The sequence below is a fragment of the Nesoenas mayeri genome (assembly GCF_963082525.1).
Source record: "Nesoenas mayeri genome assembly, chromosome: 5".
Taxonomy (NCBI): domain Eukaryota; kingdom Metazoa; phylum Chordata; class Aves; order Columbiformes; family Columbidae; genus Nesoenas; species Nesoenas mayeri.
This window is the reverse complement of record NC_137548.1, coordinates 7,052,739-7,075,976: the sequence shown is the minus strand read 5'-3', so window position 1 is coordinate 7,075,976 and position 23,238 is coordinate 7,052,739. Positions and strand designations below refer to the sequence as shown.

General features: G+C 43.3%; 1 protein-coding gene across 1 annotated transcript in view; it reads right to left on the bottom strand.

Moving 5' to 3' along the window:
* Positions 1-1,779: 1,779 nt before the first annotated feature.
* Positions 1,780-23,238, bottom strand: part of SYT16 (synaptotagmin 16) — a gene marked incomplete at its 3' end in the record, with an annotated part of 41,302 nt that continues 19,843 nt past the window's right edge. The window contains exons 2-5 of the mRNA XM_080345191.1: positions 19,940-20,175; positions 15,557-16,000; positions 14,291-14,480; positions 1,780-2,093 (exon numbers count right to left, since the gene is read on the bottom strand). Coding sequence (XP_080201317.1) covers positions 1,780-2,093; positions 14,291-14,480; positions 15,557-16,000; positions 19,940-20,175 — 1,184 coding nt within the window. The remainder of the gene's footprint in view (positions 2,094-14,290; positions 14,481-15,556; positions 16,001-19,939; positions 20,176-23,238) is intronic.

The window sequence follows — 23,238 nt, the reverse complement described above, 5'->3', positions numbered from 1 at the left end:
TGCAAACCAGCACCAAGGCTCAATTTTGGTCAAACAGCCAGTGCCAAAGTTCACACTGGTTAGATTTGCAAAGCACCATTGAAGGGAAGGAGACGGCTGTGGTGCAGTAGGAGGCAGAATTTGGTGCCAGGTCTCAGCAAATGACAAAAACAAAACATGAAATGATTCAGTACAGACAAATCTTTTCAGCAAAATATTTCCCGTGTCTTGCTGTCATCAGCAGGAACGGGGAAATGCCAGTCCTCCCTTGGATAGCGTGGGGAACAGGAGACTGGGCAGCTGGTAGTATTTGAAGATCTCAGCACCTTACTGCCCACGTACCATCACTACACTAGATGATTAACATCCTCTGCTGTGCTGCACGTGGCATTGCAACAGCTAACAACCACTAAACTTTCAATAAGTCAAGTAGCAGACTAAGATGTGTCCCCTATCCATTGTCTCCACAGCTTCAACTTAGAGAGACAGGAAGAAAAAAGATTAAAATGGAAAATGACAATATAGTCTTCAAAGTAACTACATAAAAGTGTCATCACCTCATCCAGCAAGCCTGCTCCTTGCATTGCTTTCAGTTAGAGGCAGGAAGCATAATACTTCTCTCTGGCGCTAGTTCAGCAGAGCCAGCAGCCCCTCAAGGGGGGTCCCCCAGGTCCTATTCCCTGCCTGCAGGAGAACTCACCCCGAAGATGAGGTGACATGGTCTGGCATCCTCTACTGCTCCACATGCCAAAAACCGTCCCCTTTCAGATCCCAATAATATATTACAGGACAGCATAATTGAAGAAGAGCCCTCAGCAAACTGATTTGTGCTTAACTGAACCGCAGAGAAATCACGGGTCTAAAGCCTTCCTGTGTAATGTGCACAGAAATGCTTTTCTGAATGAATCTCACTTTTGAAAAACAAAGTAACATGTTGGCAAAATAACGATGCAGAAACGAGTGATTCAGGCACAAAGGTGGATGTGCAGATTGTTCTGGCTTTTTTTGGTATTCATGATGACAGAAGCCATGAACTTCAAGTAAACATCTAAACATGCACTGTATAATTGCAATATAAAACTGATGCTAATTTTCTCTCGTGCAAATCTATGGCAACACAGGCTAACAAGTGCACAGGATGCCTAATTAAAAATACTAGTGGTGTTTAGTCCTAATAACAATTGTTAGTACAGGAGAACAGTAGTAATGTCGAGGCACTTAAAATTTGACAGAAAATTCAAGAGTGCTTTCCCATGCTGCCTGAAAAATATATCATCCAGTCTACAGTGGTATCAAATGCTTATTTCTAGGACTTAGAAACACAATAATAAAAGAGAGAGAATGTGATCTGCATGCAGGTTAGCCTATCTGTGAGCTATCTGTGTGTCAAGAATATTTGCAAACTTCATTAATATAAATAAGGGGCAGGAGGGAATAGAGAGTTTACTCCAGAAGAAAATATCATCAAAATCAGTCTGTGGTGATTTAAGCCTATGACAAAATGAGCAAGATAATTACCAAGGAGAGGATTTTGTAGGTTTTCCCATTGGTGTTCCCTAGGGTTATTTATTTGGATGTAGAAAATGCAAGACAACCTGGAAAGACAAGAACTAAATTTGCTTCCCAGGCCTTGCCACCTTTAATACCCATGACTGCTAACATTGAGAAGTCAAGTTAAAGTGTACGGTACATGACCTGCCAGTCCACAGTGCTTGCCATGGGATAGCTGTTTTCTGCTGACTGCGAACAAGGGAAGACACAGCTCATGGTCCCAGGACCTGCAGGCTGCCCTGGTAACCCCTAGGACTCCAGTAGTGTGTGCCACCTGCAGACCTGTGTCCCCTTTGATTCCTTCATCTCCTGCCAATGACTTTGCTCTTCCTCCCCACTGCTGTTTTGACCCATGGAGATCCAGCCGATCATCTCTTTGCGCTTCATGCTGCGCCTGTTGTATATGGAGATCATTAGAGTGACATCGGAGAGCTGGAAGAGGGCAACCTGGAAGATGAAAGTTTCCTTGTAGACAGGGTTGGGCTGCCCTCGACGGATGGAGGTCTTGCAGCGAGACATCTCCTGGCCTACAGAGTTGAGCAGGCAGAGCTTTCCATAGGTATCTAGGACAAAGAAGAGGAAATTGTGTTTGGCACCGGTGAAAGATTAAATTAAAGCCCTAAGTAGTCAAAAAACACCCAAAGAACTCCAAGCAGAGCAGCTTTGTCTGCAGTGAATAATAGATGAAAGCTGGACAGCTCTCCTTAATAAATCCATGGGATGAGAAGCAGGAGATGAAAGCGCCTCTTGGATTTCCTTGTATTCAGCTGGAGAGAAGAAAGGAAGGAAACAGATAAGTGTTTCAGTCCTCCACTCTTGGAAAGAGCAGGAACTCTTCTTCTTAAGCCTAGCAAACCTGTCTAAGACTAACAGAAACTATGAGCATCTCTAGGGATTCTCCATATCAGACGGTGTATTTGCACGTTCCCTCTGTCTCCCTCACAACCAAGCTTTATTGGAGCTGTCTTATCAGGGCTTCCCTCAGCTGCACTTGCCTCTCCACCACTTTCCTTTGGAAGAATGCTTCTGTGACCTGCTGTTTGAGATAGCAAACAAAAAGGGTCCTGAAGAAGAGGGAAAGGAAAAATGCACACACAGTGAAATGATTTGATCTTGCATGATAGTTTCAAAGTTTCTTCCAGATTCCCATATCGCTTTTTTCATGGACTCAAGGTCAATTATGTTCACTATTTACATCAATACAAGGAGTTAAAAGGCTTAGTAGATACAGGGAAGGGATGGTTCAAGTCAGTGTTCCCATAAATTCATGCTTAAAACTCTTGCTGCCTCCTGCATTAATCAGTTCATCTCTGCTACATGGTCACTAATACTGTGGTCGCAGGCAGAGCTCTGTGGTCCCAATACTCCACAGACCCAGCTTTCCCCTTGCTCTGCATGTGATGGTAAAAGACCACTTGGCTAGAAAAGTCCCCTCCTAACCTCCTCATAATCTGTGCCTGTGTTTCTGCAAGTGAATATTATTTCAGAGTGTGCTGAAGATAGGAAATAAATAACAAGCCTCCGTTCTCTTGTCTACAGCATGTCTATCCTCTTCTGTTCCCGTTTGATGTGCTATTTTACGCACTTATCTGCTGAGCAATACAAGGTGTGAAATTACACTTCAGGTGTGAAAACACTTCTGTGTCTCCAAAGCAGAGCTCTCCGCTCATCTCAAACTGTTCCACTGAAAAAGCTGTCAGGAGGCTGACAATCGAGGAGCAAATTGTGAGCCTGCACAGCTGCACAGCTATCATGTTACTGCGGGGAAAGTTCAGTCCAATCGTTACCTGGGGGTGCCAGCTTGGCTCCTGGCGTAACATTGGAGATGAAGTAAATCTTGCCAACAAAGACCTACTTGTTAGACAGAAAAGCAGAGCTCTGACATGAAATAGTTTCCTGATTGTATTTGGGAAGGAAAAAACTGCTTTATCAAGGTGTGGATTAATTCCCACAGCAATATTCAATGCTGGTGGTGCTGAAAGACCTCCTACCCTCCAGCAGATCAACACTCCCACCCAACTTGGTGTCATCTGCGAACTTACTGATGGTGCACTCGATCCCCTTGTCCAGATCATTAATAAAGATATTAAACAGAACTGGCCCCAATACTGAGCCCTGGGGAACACCACTCGCGACTGGCCGCCAACTGGATTTGACTCCATTCCCCACAACTCTTGAGGCCCAGCCAGTTCTTTACTCAGCGAAGAGTATACCTGTCCAAACCATAAGCTGCCAGTTTCTCCAGGAGAATGCTGTGGGAAACAGTGTCAAAGGCTTTACTGAAGTCTAAGTACACAACATTCACAGCCTTTCCCTCATATATTAAGTGGGTCACCTTGTCGTAGAAGGAGATGAGGTTGGTCAAGCAGGACCTGCCTTTCATAAACCCATGCCGACTGGGCCTGGTCACCTGGTTGTTATGTATGTGCAGCATGATTGCACTCAGGACAATCTGTTCCATGACCTTCCTCGGCACCAAGGTCAGACTGACAGGTCTGTAACTCCCCGAATCCTCCTTCTGGCCCTTCTTGTAGATGGGCGTCACGTTATCCAACTTCCAGTTAAATGGGACCTCCCCCGTTAGCTGGGACTGCTGACAAATGATGGGAAGTGGGTTGGTGATCACCTCCGATAGCTCCTTCAGTACCGCTGGATGGATCCTATCTGGCCCCATAGACTTGTTCATGTCTGAGTGGTGTAACAGATGACCAACAGTTTCTCATTGGATATTTGCACTTCATTCTCCTTCCCATCCCTGTCTTCAGCTCAGGGGGCTGTGTACCTGAAGCACAACTGGTCTTACCATTAAAACCTGTGGCAGAGAAGCCACTAAGTACCTCAGCCTTTTCCTCACCCTTTGTCACTATGTTTCCCCCCACATCCAATAAATGGAGGTTCTTCTTAGCCCTCCTTTTGTTGCTAAGGTATTTATAGAAACATTTTTATTGTCTTTTACAGCAGTAGCCACATTAAGTCCTGGTTTGGCTCTGTCCCAGTTAATTTTCCAGGCAATGAATGAATGAATTTCTTGCAGTCATAAACTCTAGGATGTCATAGCCCTGACTGAGGTCTCAACTTTTGCAAACAAGGAGTAATATAGTTGGCTTTGGAGAAAAACAAGCATTGTATGACCAATGACATAAATCCAACAGAGATATATGTCAAAAAATAAGGCTTTTTCTTTAATACACATCAGATCTGCTACATAAGTCTGCACCAAGGCCCTGGCTATACAGTTCCAAGGTCAATGGAGATTCTGCAGATATCACCTGGATCAGGCAAGAATGTGCAGGCTGGACGGAATCACAGAATGTCAGGGATTGGAAGGGACCTCAAAAGATCATCCAGTCCAATCCCTGTGCTGGAGCAGGAACACCCAGATGAGGTTACACAGGAAGGCGTCCAGGCGGGTTTGAATGTCTGCAGAGAAGGAGACTCCACAACCTCCCTGGGCAGCCTGTTCCAGGCTCTGCCACCCTCACTGAGAAGAAGTTTCTTCTCACATTTAAGTGGAACCTCTTGTGTTCCAGTTCAAACCCATTACCCCTTGTCCTACCGTTGGTTGTCACCGAGAAGAGCATGGCTCCATCCTCCTGACACTCACCCTTCACATATTTATAAACATTAATAAGGTCACCCCTCAGTCTCCTCTTCTCCAAGCTCAAGAGCCCCAGCTCCCTCAGCCTTTCCTCATAAGGGAGATGCTCCACTCACTTAATCATCTTTGTAGCCCTGCGCTGGACTCTCTCCAGCAGTTCCCTGTTCTTCTGGAACTGAGGGGCCCAGAACTGGACACAATATTCCAGGTGTAAGGAGACTACACTCAGAGCAGAGCTGATACCAGGAGCCCAATTCATTCTTGTGTAAACACAGGCCCAAAACCAGTGCAGGTTTCAACTAAATCAGGCTTCAAATTCTTCTCAAATTTATTCCACTGGGTGCATTTTACCAGCCAAAAGAATCAAGCTTGCCCGAATAGAAATAAAAGAGTAGGTGTGGATAATATATTTAGCATCTGAAATTTGCTTTGCAGAGCTGGTACATATGAGGCTGAGCTGTTATTCTGCTTCACTAACTACATTTTAAGGTTGTGGTTTGCCCTTACTGCATTGTGCTCCTTGTCGCATCTTTTTATAACAGGTGTCTCATCAGGAAACACTTCCTAGTTCTCCTTGTGGTCCAGCCTAATCCTCTGAGATGGGAAAGCTCTCCCTTTTGGTTGGCCTTCCCAAAGAAAATCTACCTCCAGATACATGGTGAAATTAGTGAACTACAGCAAGGATGAACTTGAAAATTTACTGAGGAATGTGTGTGTGAGAGCATCTATTCATTATGACAGCAAACATTCTCAATCTAATTACATGCTCGGATTCAGTAATAGCCTCATTACCGCGGCATCTCAGCACTTTACACTCTTCAGTGTATTTACTTTCATGCCACCTCTGTCAAGCACAAAAGGAGAAGAGACATTAAGGCTTACATTCTTTAAAATACCTAAATGCTCACCTTCTATTTAGGCACCTATCTCACGGATATGAAGAATGGCAAGACCTCTTAATATTTGGGAGTGTCTGAGACTGCAAATTGCCCACAGTTACACAAAAGTCTGTGAAGAAGCAGGAACAAAAAGTCTAATTTTGCTGAGATCAATTTTAGCATCATATCCACCAGGCTCTCCTCTCCATATAGGCTTTGGAACAGAAGTTCTTGCTACAGATCATTTTTACTCTAAACTCATCTTTCATCTCTGGTATGAGTGGATTGGACAATGTTCACGTATATATAAAATATCAACACCTCTGCATTTAATATCAGAGTGAAAAGCACTTAATCAAGGAATGCTGCACGAAGCCAGACACATTTTGGGCTGGCACTGCATAATTTTACTCCAGAGGTTTGGTCAAACCTCTCATTGTGCAGACTGCTCTGTCTCCATCAACACTGCCACAACCATAAAACATCTCCTGAGAGCTCATCTGCAAAGGCAATCAGTTTATCTGTGATTCTTCTAATGACCTATTTCTGTCATCATCCTTCTAAGGGAAATAACTGATAATGACAACTCAAGGGAATAATCAACCGTAATTTATACATTCCCAATTCTGGTGCAGGGACCATAGCACGCATTCTGCTTTCATTAACCCTAAGCTCCACTATTATTAATAAAGCTGACCCCTGAGCAAAACCACTGCAATACAAGTGTCCAAACCCCTGCTTGAAATTATATTTAGAAAGGAAATAAACAATCAGAGACTCCTGACCCCTTGGGTCTGTGGACTGTCGAGTACAACACAGTGCTGTACAGACTTTTCCCACCCGCGCTCCAGGCAAGCTAGCTCATTTCCAAAAGCAGTATAACCATGTCAGCATGCTGCAATCCAGACTAATAACACCCACAGTAAAACAAAGCCTTGGGCCTAGAGTTTAATTTCACCCAGATGGCATGCCCACACTCCCGGCTGACATAATAAACGGCAGCACCGAGTGGCAAAGCAGCCCCAGAGCTCAACTCTCTGCTACTCTGTACAGCGCAGCTCAATACAAGGTGTCAGCTGGAGACCCAGAAGACCACTGCTTCATTAGTCCTGGCTTCACCGCCCCATCAAACCAGAAGTGGGGCAGGAATGCTCTGAGCCTGGCTCACTGCAGCTGGATTGGGAAAAGAGCAGGGAGGGGAATTAAACCCAAGTTTTTGTTTCCAAACTCACGTGGTGAAAGTCTGGATTAGTCCAGAGGCAGCTTGTGGTCCACTCTACAAGAGCTGAGAGCTGCCTACTATGTTGCTGAGGAGCCAACTTTCCTTCCCCTACTCCACCGAGTCTCTGTTGCTCAGGTCCCCTCTCCCGTGGCTGGCAGTGATCACGCAAGGGAGAGGTTGGGATCTGGCAGCCTTCACCACCTGTGAGTCATTGGAGAACAGACCAGCAGCACCTTTAGTTTAAAATGCGGCAGAGAGGAGCTCGCTGCTCCCTGGAAGCACTGTTTGGACTGAGGGGAGGGAGTTGCCAGCATCTATGACTTGTTTTGTGCAAGGAGATGGGCGGCGGAGGAGCCAGGGCTCCCTGGAAGTGATGTCCTGGTCTCTTTGGAATGAAGGCTGCTTTCAGAGAGACTCCGAGCTCAACTCCTTGGTGATCCTACTCTGCTGCCATGACACCGCACATCCACCCCATTTAACAGTGCCAGCCCTCACCTAGGACATGCGTCGGGCTGCGGAACCAGATTACTATCTCCCTGCATGCTCCAGCCCTGAGGAGGTGCAGCTTTAGTCTGGGCTTACACAGTTAAAGCACAACACAGACATTTCTCCAGATGCACAAGATGATTATCCTCTAACAAGGGCATTTCAACACTTCTCACAACACACATTGGGCTTTATGTATTGCTGCTGCCTCAGAGAGGGGGTGGGAACTTCAACTGAGAGCATATCAAAAACCATGAATGCACAGCTTCTCAGCAACAGAACAGGTAAAGGTGCTTAAGCCTGACTTTTCTCACCTCCAGCAGTGGTGCCCACTGGCATGGCTTTATATAGCCTGCCATCAGATCTCCTGAAAACACTGCTTTGTAGAGTCACTGCAGATGTGCACTAAACACTCAATTCCCACTGAAATTTGGGATTAGGAGGGTTCTACCCTGAAGCAATGGCTTTGTCTTCTGCTTGCTTTGGGAGGGGGAAAAGAAAATATTTCTTGCTCACGCTGGATGGGAGAGGCATCAGCATACATTCCACTTCAAATGCACTCCTTTGAGTCAGAAATACTTTCATTTTTATACTCAGCAAGTATAACATGGATTATACTTCTCACAGGCCTTTTAGAAATATAAAACTATTGAAAATATTACTGAAAAACCATATGCTATCGCTGCACGTCTCATTATCATGGAACATCCCCCACAGAAGTCTCTCAATCACTCCTTAAATCCATTATTCTGAGACTCACTTTTCTGAGCCTAATCAGTCCCAGGTCTCTCACATGGTGGGAAGAGCTGCACCAAGCCAGTCCATCAACCCAACAGTACCCAATACCTCATGCCTTAGTAAGTCTATAAAAATATGGCAAACATGCCACGTGCTGATTCTCTCCTAAATACTCTCCTAATCTCCAGCAACTTGTGACTCTAGAACTTCCTCAGTTAAAGGCAGTGCCTTTGTATTTAATGGTCCTCAGTGGATCTTTATTTGTGAACTTGTCCTGTCCTGTACCGAACTCGAGTGGACTTTCAGCATCCACAATGTTCTGCAGTGAGAAACTCAACAGTGTAAGTGAAAAGCTGTCTCCTCTTCAGGACCTACTACCTCCTTGCTTCATTTTATAATCCTTTGGGTTTGTATCGGGAAAAAGAATGAATAACTGTTGCCAATTCACTTTCTCAACGACACTTCTGATTTCACAGCCCCCCATGAAATCTTCCCCATCTCTCCTTGCTATAGCATTGTAGGAGCACAGTCTATGCAGCTGCAGCTTGCTGGAAGCTGTTCCCATCTCCCTGATTGTCTCCAACATTCCTCATCACATCTTTCCAGTTCTGCCATATTATATTGGAAAGGAGGGAGCTAGAACTGTATGTGGTATTCATTGCACTGGTGACTGTATATTTAGAGTCAAATATCAAGTTTTCATTTTTTCCTTTGTATACTTCTAACATTTAATTTTTTGTTTGATTGTTTATTTTGTTCCCCACTACTACTGCTGATCCTTGAGTGGACATTTTCCTGGAGCTATTTACTATAAGCCTAATATTTCACTCACAAATGGCTCTGAGTCCACCCAGATTAACTCTGAATACCAACCCTATCCCCATGCAATACCTTATGTTCATCCACACTTCATCTTCCACCTCACTGCCCAGCTGCTCATTCCTGAGACATGCTCTGGGACCTCTTGCAGCTGGTCTCCTCTTTACTACCCTGAACAAAACTTTCTCATCTTACTCTAAGTTTACTCTAGCTATATTTAAGAATGGGCAAGAAAAAGATGCAAAAGGAGAGGTGGTCTTGTACAAGCTTACTGTGACTGACTGGCAAGTACTCGGCAGCAAGTAGCTGCCCAGCACCTCTGCTGCTGTTAACCAAGCTCTCCAGACCAAATCTGCCCCAGCTCGCCCTGGTACACAACCCCCTTCTATTGCTCTTGAGATGAAAGTATGAATTACAAACTTTTAGGAGCTTACGCAAGTTCCCTGTTCAGGGCAAGACATGCAGGTTAAAAGTTCATTTTTTTTTAAATTCAGCTTCCTGGTCTGACTGGGAGCAATTAAATAAATTAACCTGTGCCTTAGTTCTACAGGAATGAAACAGGGATAATAACTTTCTTTCCCTCACAAACAAGTTGATAAAATAAAAGCCACTAATGGCTTTCAAGTACTCTGATACCAGAGCAAGAAATACCATGTAAGGATCCTAATTCTTCTATGGGAGCATCTTCTATACTTCTTGGAGCTGTTATCAGTGGCTCAAGTAGATGTTTGTTTTCCGACAAGTCTTTACTTCAGTAATTTCTCCTGTTCCCAATAGGGATTCTGATAGCTTGTTCTCTCCCTCCTGTCTTTTCCAGAATTAATGCTATTGTATTTGTTTAATGGGGTTAATATGCTGCTGGTATAATAATGATCATGTAAGGATGTAATTATTATGTGTGATTAATTCTGCAGCTCCTGAAAAGCTTGGAAGACTTTTCTTAGGCAAGGGAATATCTTTGCAACCATCCATCTCAAATCGCATTACACACAGAGGTAAACACCAAAAGAAACGCAGAAGGGGAAAGAAGGAAGGCTGGATTAGAGGGGAGAGAGCTGCACCCAGCAGAGCATCGTGTGAGTAGAGACCATCTCTCTGTTGCATGTTTATACACTGACCAGCACTGATGATTCCCGGTCCATCACTACAATCCCAAGGCATTACAACCATACATAGAATGTAACTGCTTATAAATTTTTAAAGACATGTCTGCCAGTGGTTTAGGCTTCTTTTGTTACTTTTTTGTTTTTAATAATAAACATCCTTTAAACAAACACACTGGATTTTGTTCTAAGAACACACAATGCCACAGACTAAAATAGGAACCCCTACAAAATGCTAGCACAGGTTAATGATTTTTACAAGAACTAAAGAGAATGAGGTGCACAGCACATAAGCCATTAGCACTAAAATACTGAGGGTGTCCATGTCTGGCAAAACTGCAGATGCTTTTCTGCATGAGGTTTTTTTGGCACACACTGATAATTTATGGTCCAATGCTGCAGCCATACTCTTGAGTGTTCTTAAGTGCTCTGAGTGATAATGGATCTATTTGTGTGATCAGGGATTGTGAACTCAGGCCTATAATTCAGCATATTCCCCAGAACAATACCTGGACACTTATCCTTGATATCCTTAAATCCCACATATGTGACCTGAAGAGAAGACATTGCTTGCAAGATTCAAGTCTCTGTAAGTTGTCCAGCTGTTTTCGAACCCAGTTATTACCCATGTAAGCACTCATGACTTTGATATTTATCTGACTCAGTTCAAAGGTTTCAGTGAAGGAGATGATATGCCCAGGAAAAACTGAGATGTGCACAATCTTCCTTTCCCTCTCCAGAAAACCATCTGGTTTAGCCTCTGCAGTCTTTAACACCTAAAATCACCAGTGCCCCAGTCCAATTGTTTCTTCTGCACACAGTGAAACACCTGTGCAAGGATGCCAAGAAGACAGCATGCACGCTGCAGGTGATGCTGAGCTCACCTGTGCAGGATCACAGGTGGCAGAGAAGAGGGTCAAAGTGGGCAAAAAGCACAGCTGGAGAATTTGCTGTCATCCCCCATAGCTGCAGCTGTCAGCAGCAGACAAGAATAAACCCACTGGGCTCCAACAGGACCGGATATGGGTACCATATAGGCTCTGTGCATGCAGGGCTGGGAATGAAGATGGATTCTGTACACTGACTTCTCTCATTCTTACCATAAACAGCTGCCCTGAAAAGCAGTTTAGGCTTGGCATTTAAGAGTCCCGGAGCACTATTATGTCTGAAATCCCCATGATACTTTAAAGAAATAAATCACTCCCTCTGAGCCTCAGACAACAGAACTGCAGATAGGACGCATCTGAGAAAACACAAGGGCTATTTGCTCACCCTCAGAAAGGGACACAGCAGTTTTAGTTTTCACCTACTGAAGGACTTATCGAGCATCTCATTCAGCCACCAGCATGTTTCAGACAGTAACGATTGGACCTCACAGCACTCCTCTGCAGTGCCTGCAGGAGTTATCAGTGAAATGCTACTCCAGCATCTCAGGGAGATGCTGGGTTTCTTCCTTGTTTTCAACTTCTTTCAGTTTCTGCTTCACTGGGGTTTTCCTTTTCTCACCACACTACTGGGAACTTTGTAGGTGCAGAACAATGCAGAACGCAGACACAACAATGTGACGTGGAATAAAAGAAGCAGATTTTGGTAAGTTCAGAATTTGCCTGCAATCATTTACGGGTTTCCATGTTTCACCTAAAAAATGAACTAACACTGAGAAATACAGGACTGACAATGCTGAAGTTGATCTGGATACGAAAAGGACATGAAGAAATAACTCAAGATAGCATTAACAGCAAGCATGGAAGAACTGTTATAAAACAACATCAGGACTATTAGTTTGGGTGGCTGACAGAAAACTTTGCTCAGTTTATCAAACTGACTAAACCAGGTTCATCTGAAGCCCTACCAATACAGAAATGGAAAATTCAGGCAGAAGTTAAAATGAAAGGTCCCTCAAGGAACATCTTCTTTTTCCATATCCTGCTGCTGTTCTCATCCCATCAACAAACACAAAAAGTTGATCAGGTTTAAAGATGCTGCCAACCACACTACTGCACTCCCGTGCAGCTAAAAAGCTGAATGGGATGTCTAATCAAGGCAGGTAAACTTTTCTGTGCTGAGAGCCAGCCTGTGCACACACAGCTAAACTGTCAAACCCTGTCCCACTAGAGGCCCAGGACACACACACAATGAGTTACAGGGTTGCTTAGCTTACTGCAACACACAGAACTATTACAACATGCACCCAGAAAGACACCTGTTAGAAGAATACCAACACTGTCAGTAGTTTGCTCATGGTAGTGCAGGTAGTAAGCTGGAAGGCAATTATTTGAGTTCTATGTAGCGAAGACATTTCATTTATGGAAAAAGAGGGGGCATTATAGATGCCTGACCTAGCTGGATACAAGACAACTTTATGCAAGGCCTGATTTAAGAACAGAAGTGCTGCATAATCTACATCTTCAGGCAGGTAGCAGACAAAACTCCAATACCACGGAGGTATATATGTGAACACATGCCATAAAAAACTGCAAAAAAATGGACCTATATTTGGACTACTTTAATTTCTAAGAATAAAACTTTAGGATGCATCTACAGTGCAGCATATACAAACACAGGCAAGCTTGCTTGCTAGAGCATGTGGTGAGACTCTTGTCTTAGTGTACTCTTGCTTATAATTACTAAAAGATCCCAACTTGAAACCTTTTAATAAAACATGTACATGCAAACAAGAACATGTCTTTAAGTAACTCACATGGAGACCTATCTTGTCACGGGTAAGGCAAGACTACCTAGGGCTACACAGACCAGGGTTCATGTGTTTTACTGTTGCCTAGACTTGCCCTTAATTCTCAAGGGACTGATGATAGAGATTATTTCTGTAATATTATGAAGTATAGCTTAGTGGAAACTTAAGTTTTCATGTCCATATACTGAAATATTATATAAATATTTTGCCAGCTCTGGGTCAAAGAGCACAGCATCTTGCAAAAGCAATCTTAGCATTTTGCAAGGTGGAGATACTATGTCAAAACCAGCGAGTGCAAGGAACTGTCAAAAGTTATTACCTCTGACATGCCAGCAACCTCATCACAAAAAGCAAACACACCAACAAACAAATGTTATTTCACATTGTCATTAGCTGCTGGCTTCAGACAGGAGGCAAAAGGACAATATGAGATCAGTACAGCGCTGACAATCAAACCCTGAGTGAGACACCCAAGCAGAAAAGCAGAGAACACCGGGTACTATGGCTGCATGACCCCATCTCCACCATGAACATCAGCTCCATCCATTCACTTTCCTTCTCAAGGACTAGCTATAGCTCAAGCACTAACTAAACTCACTGTAGGACAACTGTAAGACAACTGTAAGACAATTTTTTCCTTTAGGTATCAAATGCAGGGAACTGAACTGTTGCAATCCAGAAGAACAACTTTCAAATCTTCTTTCTGCCGAAGATTTTCTTGTGCGGCAGCAAAGAATTCACAACAGCAGGATCCCCAAAGGGCCCAAAGCACCAGGTCACCTAGTGCTCAGCAGCACGGCAAGGGGACTAAACAAAATGTAGCCTTGGGAAACGCTTAATGGCACTAGGCAGAGCCTCTGTAGGTCACATGGTAGCATATTATCACTTGAAAAGCGCTTCTTTCTTTTTATGGATCTGCTGAGAATTACTCTGTGCTTTGGGTATAATAGCATTTTTGTCATAATCAGATGTTGTAAAGGTATATGCAATAAAAGAGACATTCAGGTATCACTGTCCCATGAGCTGTGTCTTCATACAATTGCCTCCAATTACACTGTAAAATTTACCAACACACGTGTTTGAAATAATGCTTTTAATTTTCAATCAGATAGTCCGCAAGGAAACCCATCTCAGAAATGACATAATTGAATATCTTGAGGAAGAAAATAAAAAGCAAATTTTGACTCAATAGTGTTATTTAATAGCAGTAAAAGTACTTACCAGGTGGCCTATTAATTGCGAGGTTTCGGAAATGACTGCCTTTGATCATCTCCACTGACAGCCGACCCGTAGTGGCATTGTACAACAATCCCACAAGCAGCTCTGGCACCCCTCCATGCGACAGGGACTGTGTTGAAGAAGCGCTGTCGCTGTGAGAGATTGCTGACAGACTAAGCTGAGAGTCTGCACTCTGTGGGGAAAGAACACCGAAAGTCTCATCAGAACATTCACCACCATCCTCCCTTAACCTATATCTTGTAGATCTGTTTAGTAAGATCTCTCTCTAGAAATGACAATGACTAAGAATGAATTATAATGGGGCACCAGAAGAATAAGAGCATCACTTTTACCAAAATATTTCTCTGAACTTTCTCTTTAAAGATGAGGAACTCTGTGTAATGTATTCTCACTAGCGTAAATCAAAGCCTCTGAGATAAGAATACATTCTGTTACTTCAAATGCACAGTAAATCTTGACAATGACCTTTGAATGGAATGCATTTTGCAGTTTGGGGGTTTTGGCCATGTACTGTGTATCTTCTTTCTTTCTTTCTTTGCTAACATGATGCTCTCTCTATCCCTTCTTCACCTGGACTATGATACTTTACTAATTTCATGTGCACAACCTCTCATTCAGCTTTTTGTAGACAATGAATCATGATAGAGCTCATCTACCCGAACTGACTGGCATAGCCAGAGCTCGCTACAACTGTGATGTGCATGGAAGACTATGAAGCAGCACAGCCAGTTCCTCCTGACACAACCCATCTCTCCACTTCCATCTGTCATGAAAAGGAACATAACTAAGCATATCTGGTAACATCGAAATTGCACAATGCAGAGATCCCCAAGACAGTAGTTAGTGCTAAATGAGGTAGCTCTTGCACTGGCAGTAGTGTATACAAGTCCACCAACACAACAGCGCAGAAGAACTACTGTCCTTGTTGAAATTAAGATGTAATTAGCTTTGATGGTTCTGGGAGCAAGCTATTTTTCTGCATAGAACAACATTTGTTGACTTGTGTAGATGTAGGACATCTAAACGATTTTGTGTAAGCTTGCTAGCTGAGCCATTGTCAATAAGGCACAGCTTTGTGTAGGTAAGACATGCCCTGTGCTTACCCTTACTCATAACCTCGTAAGTGACAGTAGGACAGATCCACCAGTTCCATCCTAACAGCCCTCAATGAAAGATATGAGGTACAGCTGGTCTCCATTCACTAAGTGAACGATTTTACAGACTCCGTATTTCTTTCATCAAACTTACACTCAAATTACTCCTTGGCTCCAAGACCAATGTCACCTTCGCTTCCCCTTCCTGGCTGATGTTGCTCAGGTAGAACAACTGCTCTCCCATCATCTTCTCTCCAATCACCTTCTGCACCGCATAGAGGCGGAAACGAATGGCGTGGCTGCTTAACTCCTCCGGCTCCAGCTTACTGAAGGTAATTTTGTCCTTGAATGTGGGGATGGGCCCTCTCTGAACACTTGTCTTACCCCTCTGTTTCTTGCTAGGCATCAGGACTGTGTGCACTTGCCAGGTGTTCACACCACTGCGGTCTTTGTCTGGGATATCCCTGGCCTCCAAGATAGTAACTACAAGCTTTTGACTTGAGGCTTTATAGTTGAAGATGACATCTAGATCACCACATTTACAGATGGGCTCGTGAGCACCATGATGAGCTGGTACACTGTTCACTTCATCACGTTCCTGCAAAGAGAAGGAAGAAGTAAAACCTCCAATGGAGTTCAAGTGCCTCTGTGATCCCAACCGTGTTTAAAGAAAAATAACGTTCTCACTTGTGCTTGCAAGTGTAGGCACTTGCTCTGCAAAATAAGGATCCCACTGTTTCTTGAAAGGCGAGTGCTAGATAACTGCTTGATTTTATGTAATATATAGCAAGCAACAGCACTTGTTGAAACATTTCCCAAAAAAAAGTTTCATCAATATTTAAGTGTTTTGTAGGACTGGTAATTTGGCAAAATTCTACACAAGGGAAAACTAAACAAAAGATTTTTTTTAAACCTCAGTCATGTCAGTTTTGAGGCATTATAAAACTTTTGGCCTTCATTCATTTGAAAACCAATCCAAAACAACCTATTAGTTTGAAGATAAACTGGAATTTTTTCCAAAATGGATATTTTCACATTACTGAAATATAACAATTTAGTCAAACTTGGTAAATTTTTGGATCCTTCATTCTGTTGAAACTTTTTAAAATTAAACACTCTGTTCAATTTGATGTGAGGGGAAATCTCCATGTCAGAATACCTTGCAGAACGCAAATTCCATTTCTAGATGCTACCCTGTAATTCAATGGTTTTCCTACAGCTAGAGAAAAACAGTCTGATTAAAAATACATATTGATTCTTTATTCCTTTTTGAAATCTCCCAAGAGAAGCATCTGTTCCTTCTGTTCAGTTTGGATACTAATACACTCAGAATAAAAATTCAAAATAAAGAATCAAAACATGCACAGACCAATTCATACACAGTCTTTTACCTACTTTTAAAACAAAAATCATCTTGATAAAACAACAGAAAAACCATAGATGCTCACCTTACCTTTTGATGAGTGGGCGTGTGCGTTTCTGTTCAAAAGCGTTTTTTACCTTAGAGCTAGAATGTGCTTCATGTGATAAAGGGAGGGTTGCTATAGTGATCAATGATTTGTATTTAAACAAGAGTATACACTGTACTCAGGAAAGATTTCCAGTTAATAGCCAGAAGGTGAATTAAGGCCTGTCACTAGCAGTCTGAGTCACCCTCCTCCTCAAACATTTATCTTCTTTCACACTTCAAGTAACACTTCTTTTCAATACAGGAATCTTATTGTTTAGATTACAGATGATGGGCCATAGGACTTCTGATGTTATTCCTTTCAGAAGTGTCTAGGGTAGCATATGTCTCGTACAAGACCTCGGACAAGCCTAAAAATTTATCCCTACTTCCTGTCAATATACTTTTCAAGTGCTCAGATTCATCTGCCACAACATGCAAAGCTCCAGCTTTTTGTATTTTCACAGGTGTTTAAGGGATCCATGCACATGAATATAAAAGTCCATGTGTGCACGTTAGCAAGGGAGACATGCTGTCATCCGCCTTGCAGAAATAATGGCAAAGAGAGACAAATCTCCACTTGGACAGCACACCAAATGACTTGGTTGCTCATAAAAATGCCCGTCTGTAGGAACAGCAGGCTGCAAAGACAAAAACACAAGGCAGGCCAGGATGCCTGGAGAGAATGTGATGTTATGTAAATGGTAAGTGCTGCTGTGTAGCTGTCAAGTTATTTCTGTCTGGTTGATGGAACAATATTTAAGAAGAAAACGTAATGGGGTTGTGCTTGATTCATGTTTCCCTCCACATGTTCATCCCTCCCCACTTCCATCTGCGTATTTGCTATTGTGGAGATGGAATCAAGGCACATAGGAGAACTGTTGCTAAAGTGTGGAGACAACAGTGCTTGCAGCAAAACTTTGCTTTCACCTCCATGCCTGAGCTGGAGAGTGGAAACTCCTGTGCATCATCACAGACCCACCGGATGAAGATCAAAGAGGCACTTTTCTGCCCCAACAGCTCTGAGTATCTCATCTCCTGGCAGTGTGTAAAGCAGACTGAAGGTCAGCGTTTTGTTTGGGGTTTTTTTTTTGACAGAACAGCTAGATCCTAGAAAGGACCGAGATTTCAGACAATCTCAAATTGTGCTACTATAGACGTGGCTACATCCACTGCAGAGAAAACTGCAAGAACTGGAGGCAGACAGGGAAAGAGAAGTGCCAAACACTGTGGAAGTGACTTTCCTGTGGGCAACCCAGCTTGAGAGCCCCCATGGGCTGGCCCTTTCAGAGAGCACTGTGCTACTTAGGACACAGCTCTGTGTAGATTTTCAGTACACAAAGCTTGCAGACATTCAACCTTCTTTCTATGGAAATCATTGACGGACTTCCCCTTGGCTTTCAGAGCTCAGCCATGGCTGTGAGCCCTTTATGAATGCATTGGTTATACAGACACTTAAACTGGAATCCAAGGAAAGCGTGGGGTTTAGATACTTAATCTGAATTTCTTTCTTTCCTTCTTCCCAGCACAGTTGTTGAGATGGCAAGCCAAGATTGATACAGTATGTCTAACCCGGTCATTCAGGACAGGCAATATCCACTTCACTAGGCAAAATAAGTCCATTTCTGCCAGAGAAACCTGAAAGAGCAGCTAATTATGGACAAGGCTTGAAATGGTACTTGTGGTTCCACTGCAGGGGCATAAAATTACCATTTTTTTCTCTAAAGAGGTCCTTTGAGTGAAGCATAATCATGCTTGGACATTTCTGGCATGTCAGAACATTTAGTTCCTGCAATAAAAAGTCTTTCATTAATCCACACAATACCTTTGGATGAGAAGCTGCTTACAGTAATCTGGGACTTGGACATACCTGCCCCCGATGCTATAACCATTCTTTGCAGTTTTAAAATGTAGATACTAGGAGCAAAATGAGAGATGTATTCCAAAGAAATATAAGAGGACACTGGAGACGTTGTGGCACATGTGAACCATGGCAATGTACATCAAATGTGGAAAAAGATAAATGAGCATGGGCAGACAAACAGCATGTCAGAGGCACACGGCAAAGAGAGGGCAGGGCTGCTGCCACACAGAGTGCCCATGTGTTGTGGAGTATTTTGTGGGACCTGATTGTGCAGCAAAACAAAATGCTGTTCAAAACCCTCCTCAGGGCTGGAGCATATGCACTGAGAAGCTGCTTTCCATCTCTTTAACTGTCTGCAAGCATCGTGTGCTGAGGAAAGGAACCTTTCCCTCAAAGTCTTGTTGCTCGGAGCGTGAAGGAGGTATTCATTTCACAGCTGAAGAATAGTCTCTTTAACTCAGGCAGATGACGTGACCTTTGTGCCATTCTTTTAATAAGTCTGATGCAGGCTGATCTTTTTTTCAGAAATTTAATCTTGTGGTAAAATAATAATGAAAATCAACACATCACGTAGAATGATCATAAGAGAAAAGGAGGGTGCTAAGTCATCAGGTGCTTACAATCCTTTAAAAATCTGAAATTTTTTCTTGAGGCTTCAAAATAAAAATACAGAACTAAGGGAAAGCAGAGGAGCTCCCAGGCGCTCTCCTTCCCTGGAAGGATGCCTGGTATCAACGGGGATCAGAGTGATGGTCACTTGGCCAAGTCACAGGCCACCCCCACCAGTTGCCTCCAGCTTTCCAGATGCTTCCCGTTGTCTAAGCCATAAAAACTACTCAGAAAACGAGGCACAGATCTGACCCAGTGACCACACACCACATCCCTAGACACACAGCCTGCACATACAGCCAGTAACAAAGCCCTGGGCCACTGCAAAATGATAGTAAATGCTGTCAGGCAGCTAATGGCTCTAATTTCAGTTCAAAGATTGCAGTCGGAAATCAAGCAATAAAAGAGCTTCTCTGAATGAGTGTTTGTAGCAAGAGGTAAAAAAACAACATAAAGGGGAAACACATAGAGAGGGGTGTATGTTCTTGCACACAGCAATACCATTATCTTGCACTATGCTAATCAATTTTTCACTTCATTTCTCCCCTGACAATTTTTTGGCCCTTAATATCCTTCAAAAGCTTGCACCGTGTGTAATAAATGACAATTCACCATACCTCAGGGCTCCAAGCTGATGAGCTGTCAGTAGCATCATTGACTTCAAATGCCATCTCCAAATGTCCTTCTGTGGCTTGCTGGCTAACGCCATCGGCAATGCTGGTCTCCATCCTAGGCCCTTTATGCTGCCCAGCACCCCTAATATCAATTGTTGTTCTTGAATCAACAGATACATGGTCATCTTCATGACAGGATAGGTTGTCTTGGTAACTCAGTTGGCTTAGTCCATCCAGATCTAACAATTTTCAGCAAGAAAATAATTTCAGAGGGATTAGAATAAATTGCTCCCCCTCTACCTCCCAAAATGTGCCTTTCTCTCCTTTTTTTTTTTTTTTCCCTTCATCTCCCATATATGCAAGAGATAGTTTCTACTTCTGAGTACTGCAGCACTGAACTTATAAAATAGCAAATCCTGTATAAATCAGCATTTGATGGAGCAGACATGGCTGTTTCTCACCCCATCCTGAACTGAGAAAGCGTTTGCCTTTACTTGAAGAAGTTAACCACCAAATGCAATTATCAACGGAGCATTTGGGATATTCAAGTGCCTCTGTGCTGCTTTGAGGCCCCAAAACAACCTCTCCCATGCAAACACAAGTCAGGCAAAGTACAGAAAAGTACAGCTTAGACCTGATGAACAGGTATTATTGATTTCCTACTATGCAGGAGAAGGAGGAGGAAAGGACAAGTGATGGTGCTGGTGAGGAAAGGAGTCTCACGGAGATAACGGATTGTCACCAACCCTACCACCCATCCCCGAGAGCTTGAGTGTGCATGACCAGCCCCACAAGCCAACTAGGAATCTCCAAAGCCCATGTTTGGGCTAAACTGTCTCAAAGGCAACTGAGGGGATATGTGTTCCCTCATTTCATGCCTGCTTTTATTAGTTTTAACTCATCTGATCCTACACACTCTGTGCCTAAAGTAAGGTTAATTAATGAGAATAAAATGATCATCACTGTTTCAGACCATAGATTCCTCTCTACGCTCTTGAAGTCTCTATTTTGAACTTAAGGCACATTTCTCTACTTGAAGGCATCGCTGAGAGCTCTCTGGGTGGAGCAACACAGATAATTACATGTGCAGAGACAGAGAAGAAAATAACATCACAATTTGGCCTTGAATGTGTTCTGCAAGCACTTTTAGAAGAAAACCATGGACCTTCCTCCTCCTAATTCATCTGACGTCAGGCCTTGCTTGAGGAACACAAAGAGCTAGATTCTGCCTCCATCTCCTTCAAGTAAGCAAGGAGCAGTTACAGTGAAAGAAAGTTGCACTTCCAGACAGCTGGTGACGGTAATGAAAACAGAATGACTTCCTTTGCAAACACAGCTCTTTGGGCTTTAAAGGCTTCTCAGAATAGTTGAGATTGGAAGGGACCTCTGCAGATCATCCTGTCCACATCCCCCTACCCAAGCAGGGCCACCTGCTTGTTTGTTCTCAAACCTGCAGGTTTGTTCTCAACAAGGCCATTATTATAGAACAAACTTTTTCTTGAAATCTGATTTCAAACTCAAATATTTTTAAAAAAAGTATTTACTGTGTTTAATAGAAAATTATTAGTTTGCTTTGTTTAGATGAATCAATATTTTCATTGCTCATCTGATGAGACAGAGAACTTGGTGACAAATGACATGGAGAAGGCTGAGGTACCCAACAACTTTTTTGCCTCCTTTTTCACTGGCAATTTTTTGTCCCACATCTCTCAAGTCCCTGAATCTCAGGGCAGAGAATGGAGGAATGAAGTCACACCCATTGTAGGAGATGATAAGGTTTGAGACCCTCTGAGGGACCTGAATATACGTAAGTCCATGGGACCTGATGAGATGTACCCCAAGGTCCTGAAAGAACTGGCTCATGTAGTTGCTAAGCCACTCTCCATCATACTTGAAAAGTCATGGCCATTAGACAAAGACCCCAGTGACTGGAAAAAGGGAAACTTCACACCCATTCTTTAAAAGTGTAAAAAGGAGGACCCTGGGAACTACTGTTCAGCCTCACCACTGTTCCCAGTAATGTCATGGAACAGATCTTCCTGGAAGATATATCAAGGCATACAGATGACAGCGAGGTGATTAGACACAGGCAATATGGCGTCACCAAGGGCAAGTCCTACTCTGGTGGCTACCTATGATGGAGTGACTGCATTGGTGGATAAGGGAAGAGCAACAGATGTCCTCTAACTTGGCTTCTGTAAGGCCTTTGACATGGCCTCACACAACATCCTGGTCTCTAAATTACAGAGGTATGGATATGGATGGACTATGCAATGGATAAGGAGGTGGCTGCAAGGTCTCACAGAAAGAGTTGCAGTCAATGGCTCAATGTCCAAATGGAGATCAGTAACAAGTGGTGCCCCTCAGGGGTCCATATTGGGACCAGTATTGTTCAATATCTTTATTAATGACACAGACAGTGGAATTGAGTGCATCCTCAGCAAGTTCGCAGATGACATCAAGCTGAGTGGTGCAATTGATACACTCGAGGAAAGGGATGCCATCCAGAAGGACCTTGGCAGGCCTGAGAAGCGAGTCAATGTGAACCTCCTGAAGTTCAACAAGGCCAAGTGCGAGGTCCTGCACCTGGGCCAGGGCAACCCCAATATCAGTACAGACATGGGGATGAATTGTTTGAGAGCAGCCCTGCAGAGAAGGACTTTGGGGTATTAGTAGATTAAAAAGTACACAGGAGTCAGCAATTTGTGCTTACAGCCCAGAAAGCCAACCACATCCTGGGCTTCACTAAAAGAAGTGTGGCCAACAGGTCAAGGGAGGTGATTCTGCCCCTCTACGCTGCTCTTGTCAGACCCCACCTGGAGTCCTGCGTTCAGCTCTGGGGCCTCCAGCACAAGACAGACAAAGACCTATTAGAGCAGGTCCAAAGAAGGGCCATGAAAATGGTCAGAGAGCTGGAACAACTCATCTGTGAAAAAAGGCTGAAAGAGTTGGGATTGTCCAGCCTGTAGAAGACAAGATGTTGGGAAGACCTTATTTCTACTTTTCGATACTTAACAGGAGGCTTTCTTATGAAATATGAAGAGAGATTTTTTACCAAGGCCTCTAGCGATAGGGCAAGGGTTAATGGTTTTAAACTGAAAGAGAGTAGATTCAGATTGGATATAAGGAAGAAACTCTTTACTATGAGGTGGTGAGATACTGGAACAGGTTTCCTATAGAAGTTGCGGATGCTGCATCATTGGAAGTGTTCAAAGTCAGGTTCGATGAGGCTTTGAGCAACCTGATCATGGCAGTAGGCTTGGATTACATGATCTTTAAAGGTCCCTTGCAGCTTAAGACAT